At 41.8% G+C, this 21,841-nt stretch overlaps 1 protein-coding gene across 1 annotated transcript in view; it reads left to right on the forward strand.

The window, feature by feature from the left end:
• dtx1 (deltex 1, E3 ubiquitin ligase) overlaps positions 1-21,841 on the forward strand; it is a 73,574-nt gene that overhangs the window by 12,884 nt on the left and 38,849 nt on the right. Inside the window, exon 2 of the mRNA XM_056464183.1 lies at positions 20,806-21,523. Within this exon, the coding sequence (XP_056320158.1) occupies positions 20,806-21,523 (718 nt within the window). The remainder of the gene's footprint in view (positions 1-20,805; positions 21,524-21,841) is intronic.

Raw genomic sequence — 21,841 nt, forward strand, 5'->3', positions numbered from 1 at the left:
ACTGAATGTGTGAGGTTTATTCTCATTTTAGTGTGTTTCTGTGGATTTACTTGACTTATTATTGGGAACAATGTCTTTCCCAGAATGGAGGACTTTTTAAAATTACGTTATTTAGTTTATAATGTTTTTTTTGTCTCTAAAAAGGCAGTTTCTGGCTTAATTTTAATTTGAATTGCCTCATATAAGAACAGTAGAAGCTTTTATTTAGGGGTGTGTATTTTGTTTGTATATTGGACCAGATTTCCACACTGACACGGAGAAGGAACGTTTTAAAAACCAAAACGACCAAATGCTCCATTTTCAGGGCTGGAAAACTCTGAGGTATTGTGATCGGAAGTCACAATCGTAGCAAAACGTATGTGTTTAAAACTAAAACATATCAGTGTAAACGGGCCCCGAGTGTGTGTGTGTGTGAGTGAATGTTTGTGACCTTGGTGCACTTACCTTGATATAATTACCGTATAGTAAACCACACTAGCATCAGTAGCGTACACTTTGAAACACATTTTGAAAGGTTTGTGAAACCCCAAAACACATTTGTCGTGTAAACCAACAGCTAAAACAGGTAAAGAGTTTCCTGCTTTTAGTGGAAATTGGTGTTAGCGTAGACTGGCTTTGATTGTATTATATTTAGGATGGCACGGTGGCTCAGTGGTTAGCACTGTGGCCTCACAGCAAGAAGGTCACTTATTCGAGTCCCGGCTTGGTCAGTTGGCATTTCTGTGTGGAGTTTGCAAGTTCTCCCCGTGTTGGCGTGGGCTTCCTCTGGGTACTCCGATTTCCCCCACAGTCCAAACACATGTGGTACAGGGGAATTGAAAAGGCTAAATTGGTCATAGTATGTGTGTGTGAATGTGAGAGTGTGTGGGTGTTTCCTAGTACTGGGTTGCAGCTGGAAGGGCATCCGCTGTGTAAACATATGCTGGAACAGTTGGCGGTTCATTCCACTGTGGCGACCTCTGATAAATAAGTCGAAGGAAAATGTTTTAAATATTTTTCATTTGTTTAATTGTGTTGAGGTGTTTCAGGATTTGACCATTATAGGCCTCTACAGACGGAGTGTAATATTCTGAATTGTATGTACTGGATGCTTGCTTTATTTAGGTGTCCTGGTTCTTCCAGATGGAGCTCTCTTAATAGACTTCTGTGTTCTGAAATTCATCTGTGTGTGTGTGTGTGTGTGTGTGTGTGTGTGTGTGTGTGTGTGTGTGTGTGTGTGTGTGTGTGTGTGTGTGTGTGTGTGTGTGTGTGTGTGTGTGTGTGTGTTGTTCAGAACATGTGATTTGAGGAGTGGTGGTAAAGTTTAACTCTAATCTAATAATAGGAAAGTATTTTATTTGGATGGGTTTTTAAGGCCTGTGACTTTAGATTTGAAGTTAATTTAAACCATCTGGGCAAAGGAAATGATAAAGTTTGCCGCTTTAACAAAGATAAAGTATTAATTTAGTCCAATAATGACTATGCAGTCTTTTTTTTTTTTACAATTGATTATTGAAATTCTATACTATAGGAATAGAGGAAAGAGCACTCTTTAATTATCAGCTGTTAGTCAGCGCCTTTGCCGTGTGCTGTGTAAATGCAGACGATCGGATCCGAGTCGCTTTTAAAAGATGATGTAAGCAGGTCTTCAAAAAAATCGGATACAGTCACAAAATCGGTATTGACCATCAAGATCTGCAGTGTAAATGCAGCCACAGAAGCAACGAGAGTCAAGTCAGTCACAGAACATGACGGAGGAGCTAACTGTGGGCTCTTCTTGAAGATTAGACAGAGCGAGTCATTTAATTACTATTTTTCACTTGGAAGTGAACTGAAATGTCACTTAGAGAGTTAATGTGAGGTCTCTCTCTCTCTCTCTCTCTCTCTCTCTCAAGAGACAAAATAAATCAAAGTGATGCATACAATAATAAAGAAAAGGGATAAAAGAAAAGTAAGGAACTAATGCAGTCAAGTGTAATCGTCTGCAGTCACACATTGACACCTGTCTATCGCCAATAAGAGTGCCCGGTCACTGGACCAATTATAGAGTCGCACCATGATGTGTGGGTCATTTGCATCGAGCTACTTGCATTGTATTTTCATTGCCTCACACAATGAACATTACATATGTCATATATGATGTAAATATTGTCATATATGATGTAAAAGTATTCAAAACAAATGACAATAACACAGTGTTACTTTTTTTCCACAACAGCGCGGCAGATAATAATAAATCTAATTATTATTTTTATTATTACTACTTATTACTGATTGAATTATTTTCTTATTAATTTTTCATTTTGGGTTAAAAAATCCAAATCTTCTCAAATCTCTTTATTTTTATTTTTTTAACAAAGTAAGATGAAAAAAATAAACAAATTAATAATTAATAATATAATTAATATCTTATATCTCTGATGTGGCCCACACTCACCCAGACTCGGCCTCTAGTGGCCCTCAGTTTAATTGAGATTGAGACCCCTGCACTATAAATACCCTAACTTCCATATAACAGCCATCTTCGATTTGAAGAATCCCCCTTCCACCCCTACTCCTCCTCCTTTACTAGATGGGGGACACGGTGGCACAGTGGTTAGCACTGTTGCCTCACAGCAAGAACGTCACTGGTTGTAGTCCTTACCAAGCCAGCCGACGTTTCTGTGCAGAGTTTACAAGTTCTCCCCGTGCTCACGTGGGTTTCCCCCGGGTTCCCCAATTCCCTTCCACCGTCCAAAAACATGCAACTTAAGTTAATTGACTAATCCAAATCCTCACCATAGACATACACCTAGTAAGTAACTCTTAAGAGCAATCACTATCGGTTCATTAGCTACTACAGCAGGGGAGTTCTCGAGATCTACCTGAGCTTAAACTCCCCTCTCACCTTGCAACAGGAGGGAGCCCCAGGCTCGAGGATCTTATGAGCTTAGGGCTCTCTCCTGGCACAGCATGCCAAACAAGCTTATAATCAATCATCAGCTAAAGCCTGGTTTATACTTCTGCGTCAAGTAATCGGCGTGACCCATGGTCCATGCAACGCGCGTAGCCGTGCATTTATGCTTCTGCGCACTGTTTCTGTTGCTCTGCAAAACACTTCCGAAATGCTAGCTGGCAGTAGGTGTTTCTGTTTCTCTGTGTCGAGTTCCTTCGCTGGTGTTTTGTTTTTTCTGAACGCTTCCTTAATGTACAAGTGGCTCAAATTCGCTCATTTTGAGGCGGGAACCAGCGGACGTGCAACAACTTTAATCACAAGGTAAAAACAAAACAGCAGTCTCGATCCGGAGCTCCTTCACAGGACTCCACACCTGCTGCATCACGCTCGCGCAAGTATCAACCTCCTCCCACACTCGTCAGCGCTTCCAAGCCGACCAATCACAGAGCTTGCGCTATGCATACGCGTTGCATTTTCGTTACATTTTTTGAGAGGTGCACGTCAGCGACGGCCACGGCGAGCGGGCTATGCGTCCACCTGTAGGCTACACCGTAGCATACGCGTGTGCTTGACGCAGTATAAATCAGCCTTATGTGTGAACTCTTGAAACTCATTTATTGAAAAGTTTTTTATTAACATGTTAACAACTTTCATCCAATATGCTCTTTTTATTTATTTATTTATTTATTTATTTATTAATACAGGGACAATGTACAACATGACATGTTGTGCCAGAGTTAGCTATAAAGCTAATTTACATCTGCAGTCCCTGGGCAGGAAGTTGTAACACATTTAACAGTAAAAAATAATACAATATACACTTACAGCACAATACATACAATACATCATTGTCAATAAAATCAAATCAAATTAGTGGCTGCATATCTGAGTTTGTTTAAGCCAAATTTTATAATGATTAAAAGTGGTACTCTCTCTGATATACACTGGTATTTTATTCCATCTCTCTGCTGCTTTAACTGAAAAAACTGATCGTCCAAAAGCAGTTCTCCTAAGCTTAACTGAACAATCACCTCTAACCGATGACCTAGTCTGTCTTATATTCTCCTTGCCGACAATCACACATTATTTGAGGGGTGGTGGTGCAAGATCATTAAATATTTTATACATTAAACACACATCAGCATAAAATAAGAAACTGTCGCATGTTAGTCATTTTTGTTGTGCAATACAGTTACAATGATGATAGCTTCTTGGCTTGGCTTTGTTTATATATAACATACAATGGTTTTAATGTTGTAATGTTCGTGTGGGACCAGCTTGTAGCACAATAAGATAAGTGAGGGAAAATCATTGTATTCATAAATAGTTTAGCAGCAGCCGTAGGTAACTGATGCGTTTCTGTAAATCCTCAGACTCGCTCTAGCACTTTTGGAAACCTTCTTAATGTGTTTTTTAAAATTTAAATTAGAGTCAATAATTATACCTAAATATTTAAAATGATCAACTATATTTATTACTTCTCCATTAACTAAGATAGGATTTTGCATTATAAGAGAGAGAAATGCAGCATGCGGCGTGCTATCACCGTCACAGTTTCCTCTCATGAACTTCATTAATATTTCCGACTTGCCGACTAGTTCTGTTAATTTAATGGACATGTCATTACCTCTGACTTTGCGCTGCAAATAATTTTTTTACCACATCAATTTCTCCGCAGGCGTTGGCTTCTTTCAGCACTGATGGCTTCTGGGTCGTGTAGTTCTTTTTTAATTGCGTTACACTGTAATCCTATTACAAGACGTTTGGCCAGCGGAGAAATTAAAATGGTCGTGCCCAACTGAGCCTGGTTTCTCTCAAGGTTTTTTTTCTTCACTTTCGCCATTAGTGAAGTTTTTTTTCCCTCTCCGCTGTCGCCACTGGCTTGCATGGTTCGGGATCTATAGAGCTGCGCATCGTTGGATTTGCTCTTCAGTGTTTGGACTCTCAGTAGTGATTATTAAACCACACTGAACTGAGCTCAACTGAACTTAAACACTACAAACTGAACTACACTGTTCCTATTTACTGTGACCTTTTTTGGGAAGCTGCTTTGACACAATCTACATTGTATAAGCGCTATACAAATAAAGGGGAATTGAATTGAATTGAATTGAAACTACAAAATAGCGGTGCATTTTTTTGTCATCTTCCTATTGGTTGATTCCCCCTCCCATCTGCTCCCGTTTACTATTTTATCCTGTACCGTCCCAATCCTGTGATTAAAAGCAAAGATGACTCCAGTTCAGATGGAATTTCCATGATGCATGGGATTCCTGAAAAAATGTCATCCTCTATTCTGTATATAGTCCATCTGATTATTCCTGATCAGCTTTAGCATGTGTGTTCAATCAAGGGTGATCTGGAACAGGTGTGTGAGTGCAGTGCATGATAGGATTCGTAGTTCAGTTCAGTGGCAGATGTATAGTTGAGTGAATGATAGGGAGTGTTCATAAGCAGCCTGCAAAGGCAACACTGCTGGTGATCATAACACTCTAACATTCTTCAAAATATCTCATTTTGTGTTGAAAAGAAGAAAGAAACCAAATCAGGTTTGTGACAAATGAAGGGTCAGTGACTGATGACAGAATTAGATTTAAATATTTGGGTGAACCGCCCCTTTAAGAAACAACTCACGCTTCGAGGAATCATTCTCTGCACTTAAACAGAATTAAAGGGGTTTTCTTCACATCGCTGATCAGGAATGACTAGAGCGAAGTTCAGATTGAACGTCTGCTGCGTGTGTGAGTGTGTGTGTGATGTGCCTAGACAGTGTGTGATGATGGGATTGTGTGTGTTTGAATGGGGTTTTGATCTCTGGCCAGACTGAATTGATCTGTTTGTCTCCAGAGAGAGTCTGTGGTTTTTCTGCAGAGCTGTAAGACGCCTTCTTTTACACGTCTTACACGGATATGAAAAGTGACACTCGCAATCGTTTGTTGCGCTGCACTTGAATGGCTGTGAAATGTGTTCTTTACAGCACACAGAGATACTGTATACTGCATTGTGTTTAAGGGTGCATCTGTTTAAATGCATGCTTGAATACTACAATGACTATTCATGCAGTTTTCACAAAGGACAGGTAATATGCTTGGTGCTAACAAAGCCGAGGTCATGGTTGATCAAATGTGAAGAAATGTAACGTCAATGTAATGTAATAAGGGCAAAACGGTGGCTCAGTGGTTAGCACTGTAGCCTTTCGACAAGAAGGTTGCTAGTTTGAGTCCTGGGTGGGCCAGTTGGCATTTCTGTGTGGAGTTTGAATGTTCTCCCCAAGTTGGTGTGGGTTTCCTCTGGGTGCTCCGGTTTCCCCCACAGTCCAAACACATGCGATATAGGGGAATTGAATAAACTATAAAAGGTGTAGAGCAGTGTGTGTGTGAATGAGTGTGTATGGGTGTTAGGTTACTGCTGAAAGGGCATCCGCTGTGTAAAACATATTCTGGAGTAGTTGTCGGTTCATTCCGCTGCGGAGACCCCTGATAAATAAGGGACTAAGCTGAAGGAAAATGAATATATGGACTTCAGTTCAATTGAAACAGCCTGAGACCCTCCTGATTGGCCAGCTGAGCATACTTCATAAATATTAATTAGGTTATGTGAAACGTGATTGGCTGAGAGGCAGAGGGTCAACAGGATTTGTCAATTATTCAATTGTTGGAAGTTTAATGTAATAATTATTTGATATTTCTTGGTAAACACATTAAAATAGAATAAAACAGTGTATCACAGTAAAATATATATGATGTGTTTTAAGCTTTTCTGGCTTCAGTTCAAACAGAAAAGCCTGAGGCTCTCCTGATTGGCCAGCTGTGCATGCTTCATGAATATTAATTAGGGTAACCTGAAAAATGATTGGCTGAGAAACAGATGGTCAGTAGGATCAGTATTCAGCAGTTTAAAGTCTGCATGAACTGGAAGCTGCAACCTTTATTTCCGTATTGTGACGCAGTTCCTAGTGAAACGCAATATTAAATGAGGAAACAGTGGGTGTGGCTTGTTTTTTCTACTGCGAGCTAATTGGATGTAGTAAAGGACTTTAGAGCAGCTTTTAGTCGGTCAATGGCACAGTCTATTTCAGTTCCTCAAAATAGCAACACGTCAACAATGCGCCTTAACACACCTCCTTTATAGACCAGCACACCCATGAGTCCACAAAGGGGTGCAAATGGCTTGCTATTTAAACAACGTGCAGCAAAATGTGAAAATTAGAGTTGCGCTGGTCTGTAAATAGCAGCAAATCGGGCCAAACACACCTTGCATCTCATTGCACCGGATGTATGATAGGGCCCGTAATCTGAGAATTTAGCTGACAACAAACAGGAAGTGCATTTTCAGATTTTAATTTTAAATTACAAGGGCAAGAACCTTTTCTTTTTTTTCATAATGACATGCACAGATGAATTGTTCACCACAAAACTAGCAATGTGAGCTAATAAAATCAACATGGTTAGTTTTGATTTCAGACTTTATTTCAGTTCAGAGCCAAAGCAGCAAGTGTTTGTGCTCTTTAACTTTCTGCCCTGGTCAGGGCGTTTATCAGGCAGAATGTGAATCTCCAGGGGTCAGACCAGATGATGTGATTTTCCTGCGATTGATCGAGTGTGTTTGTCTGTGATGTTTCAGGTTCCCCAAGCGACAGACCTTTGACATGTTACGATTTTCACAGCTCTGTTTTTAGCGTGAGAAACTTATCAGAGCTGATGTGTGAACTCTGAAGTGCTTGTGTGTGCGGTGTGTGTGTGTGGTCACGAATGTGTGAATGTGTTCTTTGAATACAGGATTGTTGTGTAAGAGTTTTCTCTAGAACATAGATAACTGAGACTCTATTTATTTACAATGAATCCTATGAGTGTGTGAATGCACATGTTTTTCTTCTTGAAATATTTCCCAAATGATGTTGAACAGATTGAGGAATTTTTCACAGTATTTCCTATAATATTTTTTCTTCTGGAGAAAGTCTTATTTGTTTTATTTCGGCTATAATAAAAGCAGTTTTTAAGGTTTTTAAACCATTTTAAGGTCAATATTATTAGCCCCTTAAGCAATATGGTTTGGATAGTCTACAGAACAAACCACTGTTATACAATGACTTGCCTAATTACCCTAACTTTACCCTAACTAACCTAATTAAGCCTTTAAATGTCACTTTAAGCTGAACACTAGTGTCTTGAAGAATATCTAGTCAAATATTATTTACTGTTATCATGGCAAAGAGAAAATAAATCAGTTATTAGAGATGAGTTATTAAAACTATTATGATTAGAAATGTGTTGAAAATCTTCTCTTCGTTGAACAGAACTTGTGGGAAAAATATACAGGGGGTTAAAAATTCTGAATTCAACAGTATATCACAATATAGTCCCCTTTTTCTGCTAATTAAGTCAATTAACAGTTTATTTACAGTTAAAAACACAATTATTAGCGCATTTCGACAAACATTGTTGACATTTTAACATAAAAACAAGCTCCACCCCTTTATAATATCCCCACTATCACATCTAGACACACCCCTCACTGCTGATTGGCTGGACGTTAAGAACTGCTGAGTCATTTAGGCCCCGTTCACACTGCCAGTTAAATGCGACCCAACTCCCTATTGCTCATATGTGACACAGATTGGATCTGTTCTATGACCAAATATGATAAAAGCGCATGCATTCGGATATTCAGAGATCGGTTTCAGGTCTCATTCATATGTGGAAATAAATCAGAATAAATCGGATATGTGACAATGCGACTGTCATGTAAACAGGCAGATCGGATTTATTGAGGCGTTCTGTTTTGTATGACATTAAACTTGCGACAATGTGGTGTTTCTCCGCGGTTTAATGGTGTAGAAGGAAGAGCGTGTGGAGACATCGACGCGGTAAACAACAACGACAGAGGAAACAGAGGAGGAAAGTGGTCAGTCGCCACAATTTGCTCCCGCCAGACCTGAGATCTCTCTCGTACCCACAAATTCCTCTGAATGGTGGAGGACACCATATATAAACTATAGACACAAGCTGCGATGACAGCCCTTTCCCAACTCCACTGCATTATTTTAAAGTGGGGCTAACTTCGCATATTTCGCAGAGCTAAAAGCAAGACAATTTCTTTCATTGTGGCTAGTGTAGCGCAGATGCTAGAACCCGCCTTTATGCATGCGCAACGTCGTAAATTGTATAGCAAGCACGGGCGTAGCAACCGGGGGGGACGGAGGGGGATACGTCCCCCTCACTTTTAGAGACAGACCATTTAGAAGCAGGTAACTGTCTGAAAATACCCCAAAGTGCTCAATAATATTTGACTCTGGTGACAATGCAGGCCATCGGAGATGTTCTACTTCACTTTCATGTTCTTCAAACCACTCTCTCACCAGTCTTGCTGTGTGATGCATTGATGCATTATCATCCCTATACACGCCACTGCCTTTAGGATACAATGTTTGAACTACTGGGTCCACATGGACCTTCAGAATGGTTCGGTAGTCCTTGGGAGGGATGATCCATCTAGCATCAGCATTGCGCCTAGGGAATGGCATGATATTGCAGACCAAACCATCACTGATCCCCCCATGCTTGACTCTGTGCATCAGTGGACTGGGTGCTAGGTGGTTGCTAAGGTGTTGCTAGGCAGTTGCTAAGGTGTCGTTAGATGGTTGCTAGGCGTTACAAGGTGGGTGCTAAGGTGTTGCTAGGTGGTTGTAAAGGCATTGCTAGGTGGTTGCTAAGGTGTTGCTAGGCGGTTGCTAGGGTGTTCTGAGTGGTTGCTAAGGCATTGCTAGGTGGTTGCTAAGGTGTAGCTAGGTGGATGCTAAGGTGTTGTTAGGCAGTTGCTAAGGCATTGCTAGGTGGTTGCTAAGGTGTTGCTAGGCGGTTGCTAGGGTGTTCTAAGTGGTTGCTAAGGCATTGCTAGGTGGTTGCTAAGGTGTAGCTAGGTGGATGCTAGGGTATGTTGAGTGGTTGCTAGGCAGTTGCTAACATAAATTAGCATGTTTCTAAAATGAATTAGCATTAGGCTAGCATGTTTCTAGCATAAATTAGCATGTTGTTAGTCTGTTTCTAGAATGGATTGGTATGTTGTTAGTATGTCCAATGTAAAGTAAATGACGTTTGTTTACAATGGAAGTCTATGGGACAGTTGCTAGGGTGCCGTAAGTGGTTGCTAGGGTGTTGCTAGTAAGTTGAAAGGTCATCAGAGATTGGCTGATTGGTATTCTGAGTTAAATGAGCCCCAATTTAAGTCTGAAAAAATATAGAATAGAAAGGTAGTAAATGTTTTTAAAGTAAGTTTTATTATTAGTTTGACAAAGAAAGAGGAATTTGAACAAAATGATGTATATTTTTGGACATATGATCAAAGGACTTAAAAGTGCTCGTAGTTAAAGAATAACCCATATATGAACATGAAATATATATGAACATTCCCATACCCATATATGAACATTCTCTTTTAAAATGTCCACTTTTAATTTAGTTTAGGTATTGTACTAGTTAAATTGAAAAAACAATTAATAATTCCATTTATTTTATAATGTGTTTAATTATAAGGAACATACATTTATTTAATGCTTTTAATTTATTAATAAAACTCTTAGCTGCTTCAAACTTTTCGTCAGGCAGTAAAACAAGTTTTACAACTAAAGCATTTGTCATGTTCTGCCTGATTAAAATTCACCTTGAGACTGCGGTTCCTTCTAAGAGCACCTTTGGCTGTCATTCCTAATGAGCAAAGTGGAAACTGTGGCCGTGCGCTACTCCATTTTGGATCAGCCGCATGGGGAGCTGCTGCCAAAAAGCATCTGGCTGATATTATTCATTCCTGCAGTCAAGACAAGACAAGTGCTGACCAAACAGAGAGACGCAGGGAGGTGTCTTGGCTCTCCTACATCACCTTTACAGGTTAATTGTTTTAAAATGCTTCAGTGAGCAAACTTTAGACGTGAACATATTACAGAAGAGGCTGCAGTAATGAACTGTCCTGATGTTCAGCATCTCAACAGTCAGACAGCATGCAAATACACACATGATGCCTTATGATTAGTCATTGTTTATTATGATGTTAGAATTCATTCACTGGGAAACACCCATACACTCTCATTCACACACACACTTATACACTACGGCCAATTTAGTTCATCAGTTCCCCTATAGCGCATGTGTTTGGACTGTGGGAGAAACCGGAGCACCCGGAGGAAACCCACACCAGCACGGGGAGAACATGCAAACTCCACACAGCTGGGACTAGAACCAGTGATCTTCTTACTGTGAGGCCACAGTGCTGACCACTGAGCCACTGTGTCGCCCAGTAATTATAACTAGAAAAGTAAAGTTGGTAGATAAACTTTATGGTGGCTTGAGAAAGCCTTTAGTCTGAACGTTTGAAGTCGTGTTAAAGTTTAAATAATTGAAGTAGTTTAAGAAGTTTAAAACAGATAAACACACATAGATAAAAAATACATAAATATTAGCATGTTTCTAGCATGAATTGGCATGTTTCTTGCTAGGGTGTTCTGAGTGGTTACTAAGGCGTTGCTAGGCGGTTGCCATAGTGTTCTTGGTGGTTGCTAGGGTGTTCTGAGTGGTTGCTAAGTGGTTGCTAAGGCGTTGCTAGCTGGTTGCTAAAGTGTTGCTAGACGGTTGCTAAGGTGTTACTAGGTGGTTGCTAAGGCATGGCTAGGCGGTTCCTAAGGGGCTGCTAGGCGGTTGCTAAGGCATTGCTAGGTGGTTGCTAAGGTGTTGGTAGGTGGTTGCTAAGGCGTTGCTAGGCGGTTGCTAAGGTGTTGCTAGGTGGTTGCTAAGGCGTTGCTAGGCGGTTGCTAAGGTGGTTGCTAGGTGGTTGCTAAGGTGTTGCTAGGTGGTTGCTAGGGTGTTCTTAGTGGTTGCCAAGGCGTTGCTAGGTGGTTGCTAAGGTGTTGCTATGCAGTTGCTAGATGGTTGCTAAGGCATTACTAGGTGGTTGCTAAGGTGTTGCTAGGGTGTTCTAAGTGGTTACTATGGTGTTGCTAGGTGGTTACTAAGGGGTTGCTAGATGGTTGCTAGGGTGTTTTCAGTGGTTGCTAAGGCGTTGCTAGGTGATTGCTAAGGTGTTTACTAGGTGGTTGCTTAGGCATTATTAGGTGGTTGCTATGGTGTTGCTAGGTGGTTGCTAGGGTGTACTGAGTGGTTGCTAAGGCGTTACTTGGTGGTTGCTAAGGGGTTTCTAGGTAGTTGCTAAGGTGTTGCTAGGTGGTTGCTGAGGTGTTGCTATGCGGTTGCTAAGGTGTTGCTAGGCAGATGCTAAGATGTTGCTTGGTGGTTGCTTAGGCATTGCTAGGTGGTTGCTAAGGTGTTGCAAGGCGGTTACTAGGGTGTTCCAAATGGTTGCTAAGGCATTGCCAGGTGGTTGCTAATGTGTTGTTAGGTGGTTGCTAGGTTGTTCTAAGTGGTTGCTAGGTGGTTGCTAAGGCATTGCTGGTTGCTAAGGTATTGCTAGGCAGTTGCTAACATAAATTAGCATGTTCTAGTATGAACTATCATTTGGCTAGCATGTTTCTATCATAAATTAGCATGTTCTAGTATGAACTATCATTTGGCCAGCATGTTTCTATCATAAATTAGCATGTTGTTAGCATGTTTCTAGAATGGATTGGGAAGACATTACTATGAATTGGTATGTTGTTAGTATGTCCAATGTAAAGTCAATGGCAGTTTTTTACAATGGAAGTCTACAGGACAGTTGCTAGGGTGCCGTAAGTGATTGCTAGGGTGTGGCTAGTAAGTTGAAAGGTCATCAGCGATTGGCAGATTGGTAGTCTTAGTTAAATGAGCAGAAGTCTGTATGACAGTCCGGTGCAAAGTTATGAGGTCATAAAGTTTGGCAACGCGTTCCTTCCAATAGACATCAACAGGGTAGGCGACATCTAGTGTATATATCTATGGTATAACAGTATGTTGGCTTTCTCAAGCCACCATAATAATAATAGTAAATCAATAATCTATAAGGAAATAATAACAACAGCCACAATGTTTGATTAGAAGCCCCGCCCCCATAATGTTTGATTGGCGGCTCCGCCCCCAGTGAGTGTGAGAAAAGTGGAGGTGTTGCAGTGCTCTAGTTTATCGTGGGGTTTTCCACCGGGCGGCTGCGTGCGTGCGTGTGTGTGTGTGTGTGTGTGTATGTGTGTGAATGTGCTCTGGTTTTCTTTCGCAGGAAGTACAGTGGTTTTATCTGAAGCACTGCGCATCACTGCAGAGCATCTACTGTACCCTTTGACTTTACTGTAGTACATTATGTGTGTGTGGGTGTGTGTGAGGGTGTGTGTGTGTTCAGTGAAGTGGTATAACAGGTGCTGACGCTCACACACTGGGCGTTCACGGGGGCAGCGGACACTTTGTTGTAGTGACTTCCTTTGGCACTGTATGGTCACGATGCATTTACACGTGTGTGTGTGTGTGTGTGTGTGTGTGTGTGTGTGCGCGCATGTGTATTCATTCAGTACATGTGCATCTGTGTATGTTTAGTGTGTGTATGTATGTGTGTGCGTGTGTGTGTGTGTGTAGAGCAAATGTGTCTGTTTGTCTGTATGCCGGTGTGTGTTTGCATGTGACACTGTGTGTATTCTGTGGATGTGTATGTTTGCATGTGAATATCTGTGTGTGTATGCGTGTGTGTATGTGTGTTGCTTGCATGTGACACTGTGTGTTCTGTGGATGTGTGTGTGTGTGTGTGTTTGCATGTGCATATTTGTCTGTGTGTTTATGTGTGTGTGTTGCTTGCATGTGACACTGTGTGTGTGTGTTTGCATGTGCATACGTGGCTGTGTGTGTGTTTCTTGCATGTGACTGTGTATGTGTGTGTGTGTGTGTGTGTGTGTTGCTTGCAAGTGACACTGTGTGTGTTCTGTGTATGTGGGTTCGCATGTATATATGTATGTGTGTGTGTTTGCATGTGCATATATGTCTGTGTGTGTATGTTGCTTGCATGTGACACTGTTGATGTGTGTGTTTGCATGTGCTTATGTGTCTGTGTGTGTTTTGTTTTTGTGTATGTGTGAATATGTGTTTGTTCAGTGTGTGTGCGTACGCATGTCCATCTGTGTGTGTGTGTAATGAGGATGGTTATATATTCCTATGTAATAATGTGAAGTAATGTGATGTGTAGTTGTTTCCGTCAGTTTGTATGTGGTGTGTGTGTGTGTGTGTGTGTGTGTGTGTTGTGTATGTCCCATGTGTGAGTGTGTTTTGCACACGTGCTCTCGCTGGACGTCACACTGAGCCTGTAGCAAAGTCAGTGCAGTCTCTGTTCATCTTGAAAAACACATCTCTGCTCCTGCACATCCAGCAAATCCGCATTATGACATTACATTAGTGGCTGTTCTTTTATCACCGTGAGAGTCATTTACATATTGATTATAAATAATATGACAGAGTATTGATTATAATATTAGTCCTTTTTTCAATTTTGAATAAATATTTTTAAAGAAATAGGGTGGCATGGTGGCTCAGTGGTCGCCTCACAGCAAGAAGGTCGCTGGTTCAAGTCTCGGCTGGGTCAGTAGGCATTTCTGTGTGGAGTTTGCATGTTCTCTTTGTGTTGGCGTGGGTTTCCTCCGGGTGCTCCGGTTTCCCCCACAGTCCTAACACATGCGCTATAGGGGAATTGATGAACTAAATTGTCTGTAGTGTGTGTGTGTGTGTGTGCGTGCGTGCGTGTGTGTGTGTGTGTGTGTGAATGAGTGTGTATGTGTGTTTCCCAGTACTGGGCCAGAAGGGCATCATGTGCGTAAAACAAATGCGGTTCATTAGTTGGCGGTTCATTCCGCTGTGGTGACCCCTGATAAATAAGGGAGACAGCCGAAGAAAAATGAATGAAGAAATAACATATGTAACTGTTTTTTATTTTTTATTTTGAAGAAGTATATCGTAAAGAAATAATCCGATAATCATTAACATTGAAATGCTTTAAATGAAATAAAATACCGTACTGTACTTTAAAATTCATTCATTCATTTTCTTGTCGGCTTAATCCGGGGTCGCCACAGCGGAATGAACCGCCAACTTATCCAGCACGTTTTTACGCAGCGGATGCCCTTCCAGCCGCAACCCATCTCTGGGAAAGTACTTTAAAATAAATACATTATTTAATGAATCTTTGTAAAAGATATCATTAACAAACTGATCACAGTACCACGGTGAATTGGTGGATTTGGTCCCAAGGGTTCCATAATCCTGGACCAGGCCGTATCCTGAGCAGCTGCTGTGGTGGTCATGGAGGAGTGGAGAGCATGAGACTGATTCCTGTGACGCTCCAGGGACAGACCTGTCTTGCTGACATCCAGCTTCTCCAGCGCCTAGACAGCAGCTCTGCACAAGACGTTTGGCCATAGAACAAATGGTTGTGCCCAACTGAGCCTGGTTTCTGCAGCGGCAGCAGTAATGCGGTCGATGTACCGGTCTGTTGTGGTAAAGAAGGAGCTGAGCCGAAATGCAAAGCTTTTGATTTACCGGTCAAACCACATTCCTACTTTCAACTATGGTCATGAGCTTTGGGACCGAAAGGACAAGATCTTGGATACAAGCGGCTGAAATGAGTATAGATAGGGTGAGGAGCTCTGTCACCCGGGAGGAGCTCGGAGTAGAGCCGCTGCTCATCCACATCGAGAGTAGTCAGCTGAGGTGGCTCTGGCATCTGTTTCGGATGCCTCCTGGACACCTACCTAGGGAGCTGTTCCAGGCATGTCCCACAGGGAGGAGACCTCGGGGACTACATCTCTCAGCTGTCCTGGGAACGCCTCAGGATCCCCCTGGAGGAGCTGGAGGAAGTGTCTGGGGAGAGGGAAGTCTGGGGTGCTCTCCTAACACTGCTGCCCCCACGACCCGGCCACGGAAAAGCGGACGAAAATGAGATGAGAGGAGGTCTCAAGATCGACCCGATCTCAAACTCCCCTCTCACCCTGCAAATGGGAGGGAGCCCTGGGCTCGAGTATCTTATAAGTTCTGAACTCTTGACAAAGTATTATGAAAGTCTGATTTGCACTCCTGCAGAAATGCGACTGCTGTTTATTTGAACACACACTCTTTCGTGTGGTAGAAAGCGAGCATCTGAACCTTCACCTGTAAACAACAACAAGTCACTTTCACTCCCGTTGAGGATCTGGGAAACACTGAAGGGTTTTCTGCTGCAGAGATGTTCAGTTTTATCTGAGCTCTTCAGATTGAGTTTTAGGATATGTGACACTCTGAGGTCTGATCTGGGGTCAGTAATGCAGTTATGATCCGCCTCGGGTGAAACAGTCAGGATGGAGTGTGGAAATTCAAGGTCGTGGGTGTGTGTGTGTGTGTGTGTGTGTGTGTGTATGAGAAAGATTGTGTGTGAGGGACTGTGTGCATTATGCATTTGTGCGCATGTTCAGAATGTGTGAACATATATATGGATTTGTGTGAGTGTTTAGTGTGTGTGTGTGTTATGCATTTGTGTGCATTTTCTGTGTGAGTGTTTAGTGTGTGTGAGTGTGTGTATGCATTTGTGTGCATGTTTTAAATGTTTGTGTGCATGTTTTTAGTGTGTGTATGCATTTGTGTGCATGTTTAGTGTGTGTGAGTGTGTGTTATGCATTTGTGTGTTTGTTTAAAATGTGTGTGTGCATGTTTTTAGTGTGTGTATGCATTTGTGTGCATGTTTTAAATGTGTGTGTGTGCATGTTTTTAATGTGTGTATGCATTTGTGTGCATGTTTAATGTGTGCGAGTGTGTGTGTGCATTTGTGTGCATGTTTTAAATGTGTGTGTGCATGTTTTTAGTGTGTGTGTGTGCATTTGTGTGCATGTTTTAAATGTGTGTGTGCATGTTTTTAATGTGTGTATGCATTTGTGTGCATGTTTAGTGTGTGCGAGTGTGTGTGTGCATTTGTGTGCGTGTTTTAAATGTGTGTGTGCATGTTTTTAGTGTGTGTGTGTGTGCATTTGTGTGCATGTTTTAAATGTGTGTGTGCATGTTTTTAGTGTGTGTATGCATTTGTGTGCATGTTTTAAATGTGTGTGTGCATGTTTTTAATGTGTGTATGCATTTGTGTGCATGTTTAGTGTGTGTGAGTGTGTGTTATGCATTTGTGTGTGTGTTTTAAATGTGTGTGTGCATGTTTTTAGTGTGTGTATGCATTGGTGTGCATGTTTTAAATGTGTGTGTGTACATATTTTTAGTGTGTGTATGCATTTGTGTGCATGTTTTAAATGTGCGCGTACATGTTTTTAGTGTGTGTATGCATTTGTGTGCATGTTTTAAATGTGTGTGTGTGTGCATGTTTTAGTGTGTGTATGCGTTTGTGTGCATGTTTTAAATGTGTGTGTGCATGTTTTTAATGTGTGTAAGCATTTGTGTGCATGTTTAGTGTGTGCGAGTGTGTGTATGCATTTGTGCACATGCACGCAAGTGTGTGCATGTATTTATATGCACGTTCAGTGTGTATGCAAGTGTGTCTGTGTGCGCGAGTGTGTGTATTCATTTATGTGTGTTCATGTTGAATGTCTGTGCATGTATGCCTTTGTCTACCTGTTCAGTGTGTGTGTTAGTGCGTGCGAGTTAATGTATGTGTGTGTGTGCGCGAGTGTGTGTATGCATATGTGTGTGCGAGTGTTTGTATTCATTTGTGTGCTTGCTCAAGAGTGTGTGCATTTGTGTGCACATGCATGTATGCATTTGTGGCATGTACAGAGTGTGTGTGTGTATGCAAGTGTGTCTATGTGAGTGTGTTCGAATGTGTGTATTAATTTGTGTGTGTATGTTCATGTTAAATGTGTGTGCATGTATGCCTTTGTGTACCTGTTCAGTCTGTGTGCACATGCGTTTGAGTGTGCATGTGTGAGTGTGTTTATGCTTCTATGTGTTTGTGTGCATGTTTAGTGTGTGTGAGTGCATATTTATTGTGTGTGTGTGAGTGTGTGTGTGTTTGTTTGCATGTTCAGTGTTTGCCAGTGTGTTGTGTGCACGTTCAGAGTATGCAAGTGTGTATATTGATTTGTGTGTGTTCATGCTGAAGTGTGCATGCATAAGTGTGTATGCTTCTATGTGTGTGTGCAGTGTGTGTGGCTGTAATTGTTCTTTAATGAGCCGTAAAACAGTCCAGTGGTGCTCTCCTTTACCTCTCCTCCTCCTCTTCCTCCTGTCACGTTCCTGCTCCTCCTCAAACACTAATCTGAGTACGCAGCGTCCATTAGTCTCCTGATTCAGTAAAACTACAGTATAATTTCTGACTGTACTGCTCTGCAGATTATCAGAGGGGTTCTCACTTGAAAGCTTCACCCCAAAATCTGCTCATTTACTCTCTGTAAGGTACTTGACTCTTTGTTCATTAGTAAAACATTGAAGATTTTCTGCTGAAGCAGCTTTTTTGTTTGCTGAAATTGCGTAACGTTTTTATTAAAGAGTTTACACCATTATGTGTCTTTCTTATTGTATGTTTATATTTGTCAGCACATATTTACACATCAGGTCCTATCATACACCAGGCGCAATAAAGAGCAAGACGTGTTTGACACGATTTCTTGCTATTTTCAGACCAGCGCAACAGTAATTTTCACGTTTTGCGCCACGTTGTTTAAATAGCAAGTTTATTTGTGCCACTTTGTGGACTCATGGGTGTGCTGGTCTATAAAGGAGGTGTGTTAAGGTGCATTGTTGGCACATTGCTATTTTGAGGAACTGAAATAGACTGTGCCATTGACCAACTAAAAGCTGCTCTAAAGTCTAGCAGAGCGCGTTAGTTATGCACCTATGCAAATCCAAACGCTTACACACTGCGTAAGATGAACAACAATGCACAAATATCTTTACAGATGAAAACAATTAAAGGATTAAAATGATACAAGAATGATTATTTACTACATCGATATAAAAATCACTGCCTCCATGCCTCATCTCAAAGGGCTTTTTTCAGTTTATTCATGACAATCTACATCTGTATAATATTAGCGACACAGTGGCGCAGTAGATAGTGCTGTCGCCTCACAACAAGAAGGTCGCTGGTTCGAGCCTTGGCTCAGTTGGCATTTCTGTGTGGAGTTTGCATGTTCTCCCATGTTCGTTTAGGTTTCCTCCGGGTGCTCCAGTCCAAAGACATGCGGTACAGGTGAATTGGGTAGGCTAAATTGTCGATAGTGTATGTGTGAATGAGTGTGTGTGTGGATGTTTCCCAGAGATGGGTTGCGGCTGGAAGGGCATCCGCTGCGTAAAAAATGTGCTGGATAAGTTGGCGGTTCATTCCGCTTTGGCGACCCCGGATTAATAAAGGGACTAAGCCGACAAGAAAATGAATAAATGATATTCTTTATTATCTGCATATTTATATTTGTTTTCATAAACACAAGTTTAGATTTGTCCTCCTGTGGGGTTTTGAAGACGTCTGCATCACCATATGGAGCATCAGAACAGGATATAACTGTGTGTTTGGATATAACTCAGTGTTTTGACCACACTTTTAACTTATTGTTCATTTATTCCTTTGCTGGAAATTAGTTTAGAAGCAAATCGTTGTGCTTAACAAACTAAATTAAATATGTGGGCTAATGGATGTGTTCAGTGGAGTGAGTTTCCACCGTTTCCTAACTCCACCAAAGTAAAGGAGTAAAGAATAAAAATAAAGTAAAGAGAAAGTAAAGAGGCTGAATGGAGGAGGCTCGTTCTTTATCCTCGCGCTGCAGATGCTCTGTTTAATTGTTTTCTTGCTAGTGAAGCGTTCAGTTTTTACACTTACAAAGTCCGCCATGTAAATAGCAAATGCACCATGGAGCGACGCAACTGACTCTTAAAGGGAATGAGAGAGGAGACTCTCATTGGTTTAAAGCACGTTACGCTTAAAACACACCCAGAACTCATTAAGAGAATAAGCACAACCCTGTTAGACCATGCGCCAGTGCGCAGAGCGTATTTCTCCATCCTTAAAATAGCAAAAGTGCATTCGGACACTTCGTTAATGCTTTTGTGCCATGCGCTTCAGAATTTGTGCCTAGATTGTTAAATAGAGCCCATTTTGTTCATATAAACATGTGTTGAACAATGAAACTGAAATGCCTGGTTTTAGACCACAATAGTTCGTTAGTATGGTGAAGGACCTCCTTTTATGATTAAGCAATGTACTCCTTATACAACATTTGAACCATTGCGTACATATGGTCCTCCAGAATGGATCTGCAGTCACTGGCCCATCTAGCATTGTATTTGCACTAGGGAATGGCATGATATTGTAGACCAAACCATCACCGATCCCACCATGCTTGACTCTGTGCATCAATGGACTGGGTGGTATGCTTCTTTGGGGCTTCTCCACACCGTAACTCTCCCATATGTGGAAAGACGGTGAACCTGGACTCATCCACAGCTCCACAGCTCAAGATTTTTGGTGCTGACACCATTGAAACAGGTGTTTGGCATTGGCATGAGTGGACAAAGGTTTGTCTATAGCAGCCGGCCATGCATATTGAACCTGTGGAGCTCCAGACCAACAGTTTTGGTGGAAACAGGAGAGTTAAGTCGCACATTTAATTCTACAGTGAGTTGGGCAGCTGTGGTTTGATGCTTTTTGGATAGAGTCAGGGTTATCAGCCGGACATCCCTTTCAGACAGCTTCCTCCTGTGTCCACAGCTTCTCCTATTGGATGTGGTTCTTCTTCTTGGTGGTTTGCTTACATTAGTCTGGATACTGCGGCTCTTGATCATCTCAAAGACTTGCTGTCTTGGTCAACTATTTGTCCTTATTTGAACTCTGATATGTCACTCATAATGTTGTGTGCGTTGCAATATTTGAAGTAAAACTGTGCTGTTACTCTGCTAATGAAATCTTCACACCCTGCTCTTATTGGTGGAATGTGTAATCAATGAGTGTCAGCAGTTATTGTTGATGTTTGCGTCTCATTAAATTTCGCTTTCTTTCTGTAGGCACAATGCGTCCAGTTCAGCGCAACTTCTATGACCCGTCCTCATCCCCAGGCAAGGGCATCGTTTGGGAGTGGGAAAACGACTGTGGGTCCTGGACGCCGTATGATATGGAGCTGTGCGTCAGCATCCAGAACGCTTACGAAAAGCAGCACCCGTGGCTGGATTTGAGCTCTCTGGGCTTCAACTACCTGGTGGATTTCGACAGCATGTCTCAAACCAACCGACAGAGCCAACGAAAACGCCGCATTCGCAGACGCATGGATCTAGCATACCCGCTCATCGCCGGATCCATCCCTAAATCACAATCCTGGCCTGTGGGAACAAATTCGGGCACGCCATGCTCCTGCCAGCAGTGTCTTCTAGTCCACAGCACCCGTGCAGCATCCAACGCCATTTTGGCTCTACAGCAGAGGAGGAAACTGTACGGAACAGAGGGCGGAGCCAATCAGAACACTTCTACTGTCAGGCAGAGCAACACCTTCGCTGGCTCCTCCCTCTGGTCGCCCACGACGACCGTTGCTAGGGGACATCATAATAATCATAACAACATATCAGTGGGTGGAGGGGGAGGAGGGAAGGCGGAGATGAATGGAGCGAACTTCCCATTGGTGACGCTGCCAACCAATCACGCGCTCACTATTAACGGACAGAACAACCTGAACCGGCCGGGAACACAGCGGATCACGGTGACGGCCAGCAGAGGAGCCGTTCCTGCAGGGTAAGAGAGAATTATTTTATACTTACATTCGTTCTATAAGTTGATTCATTTCAGTGAATTGATTCTTTTTGTGTGAATCATTTCATTTAAGAGTGCTGATTCATTGAAAACTGATTCTTAGTTACATTTCCCTAAATGGTACAGTAGTTTCTTTGATCTGTTCTTGCTTTTAGACTATATTATACTGCATTTTTACATTCTCTCTCCAAGTTGATTCAGTTGAACGAGTCGATTTTTTATGTGAGTCATTTCATTTGAGAGTGCTGATTCATGTAAAAACTGAATCCCAGTTACATTTCACTATATGGTACAGTAGTT

This window comes from Danio aesculapii, chromosome 8 (genome assembly GCF_903798145.1).
Source record: "Danio aesculapii chromosome 8, fDanAes4.1, whole genome shotgun sequence".
NCBI lineage: Eukaryota > Metazoa > Chordata > Actinopteri > Cypriniformes > Danionidae > Danio > Danio aesculapii.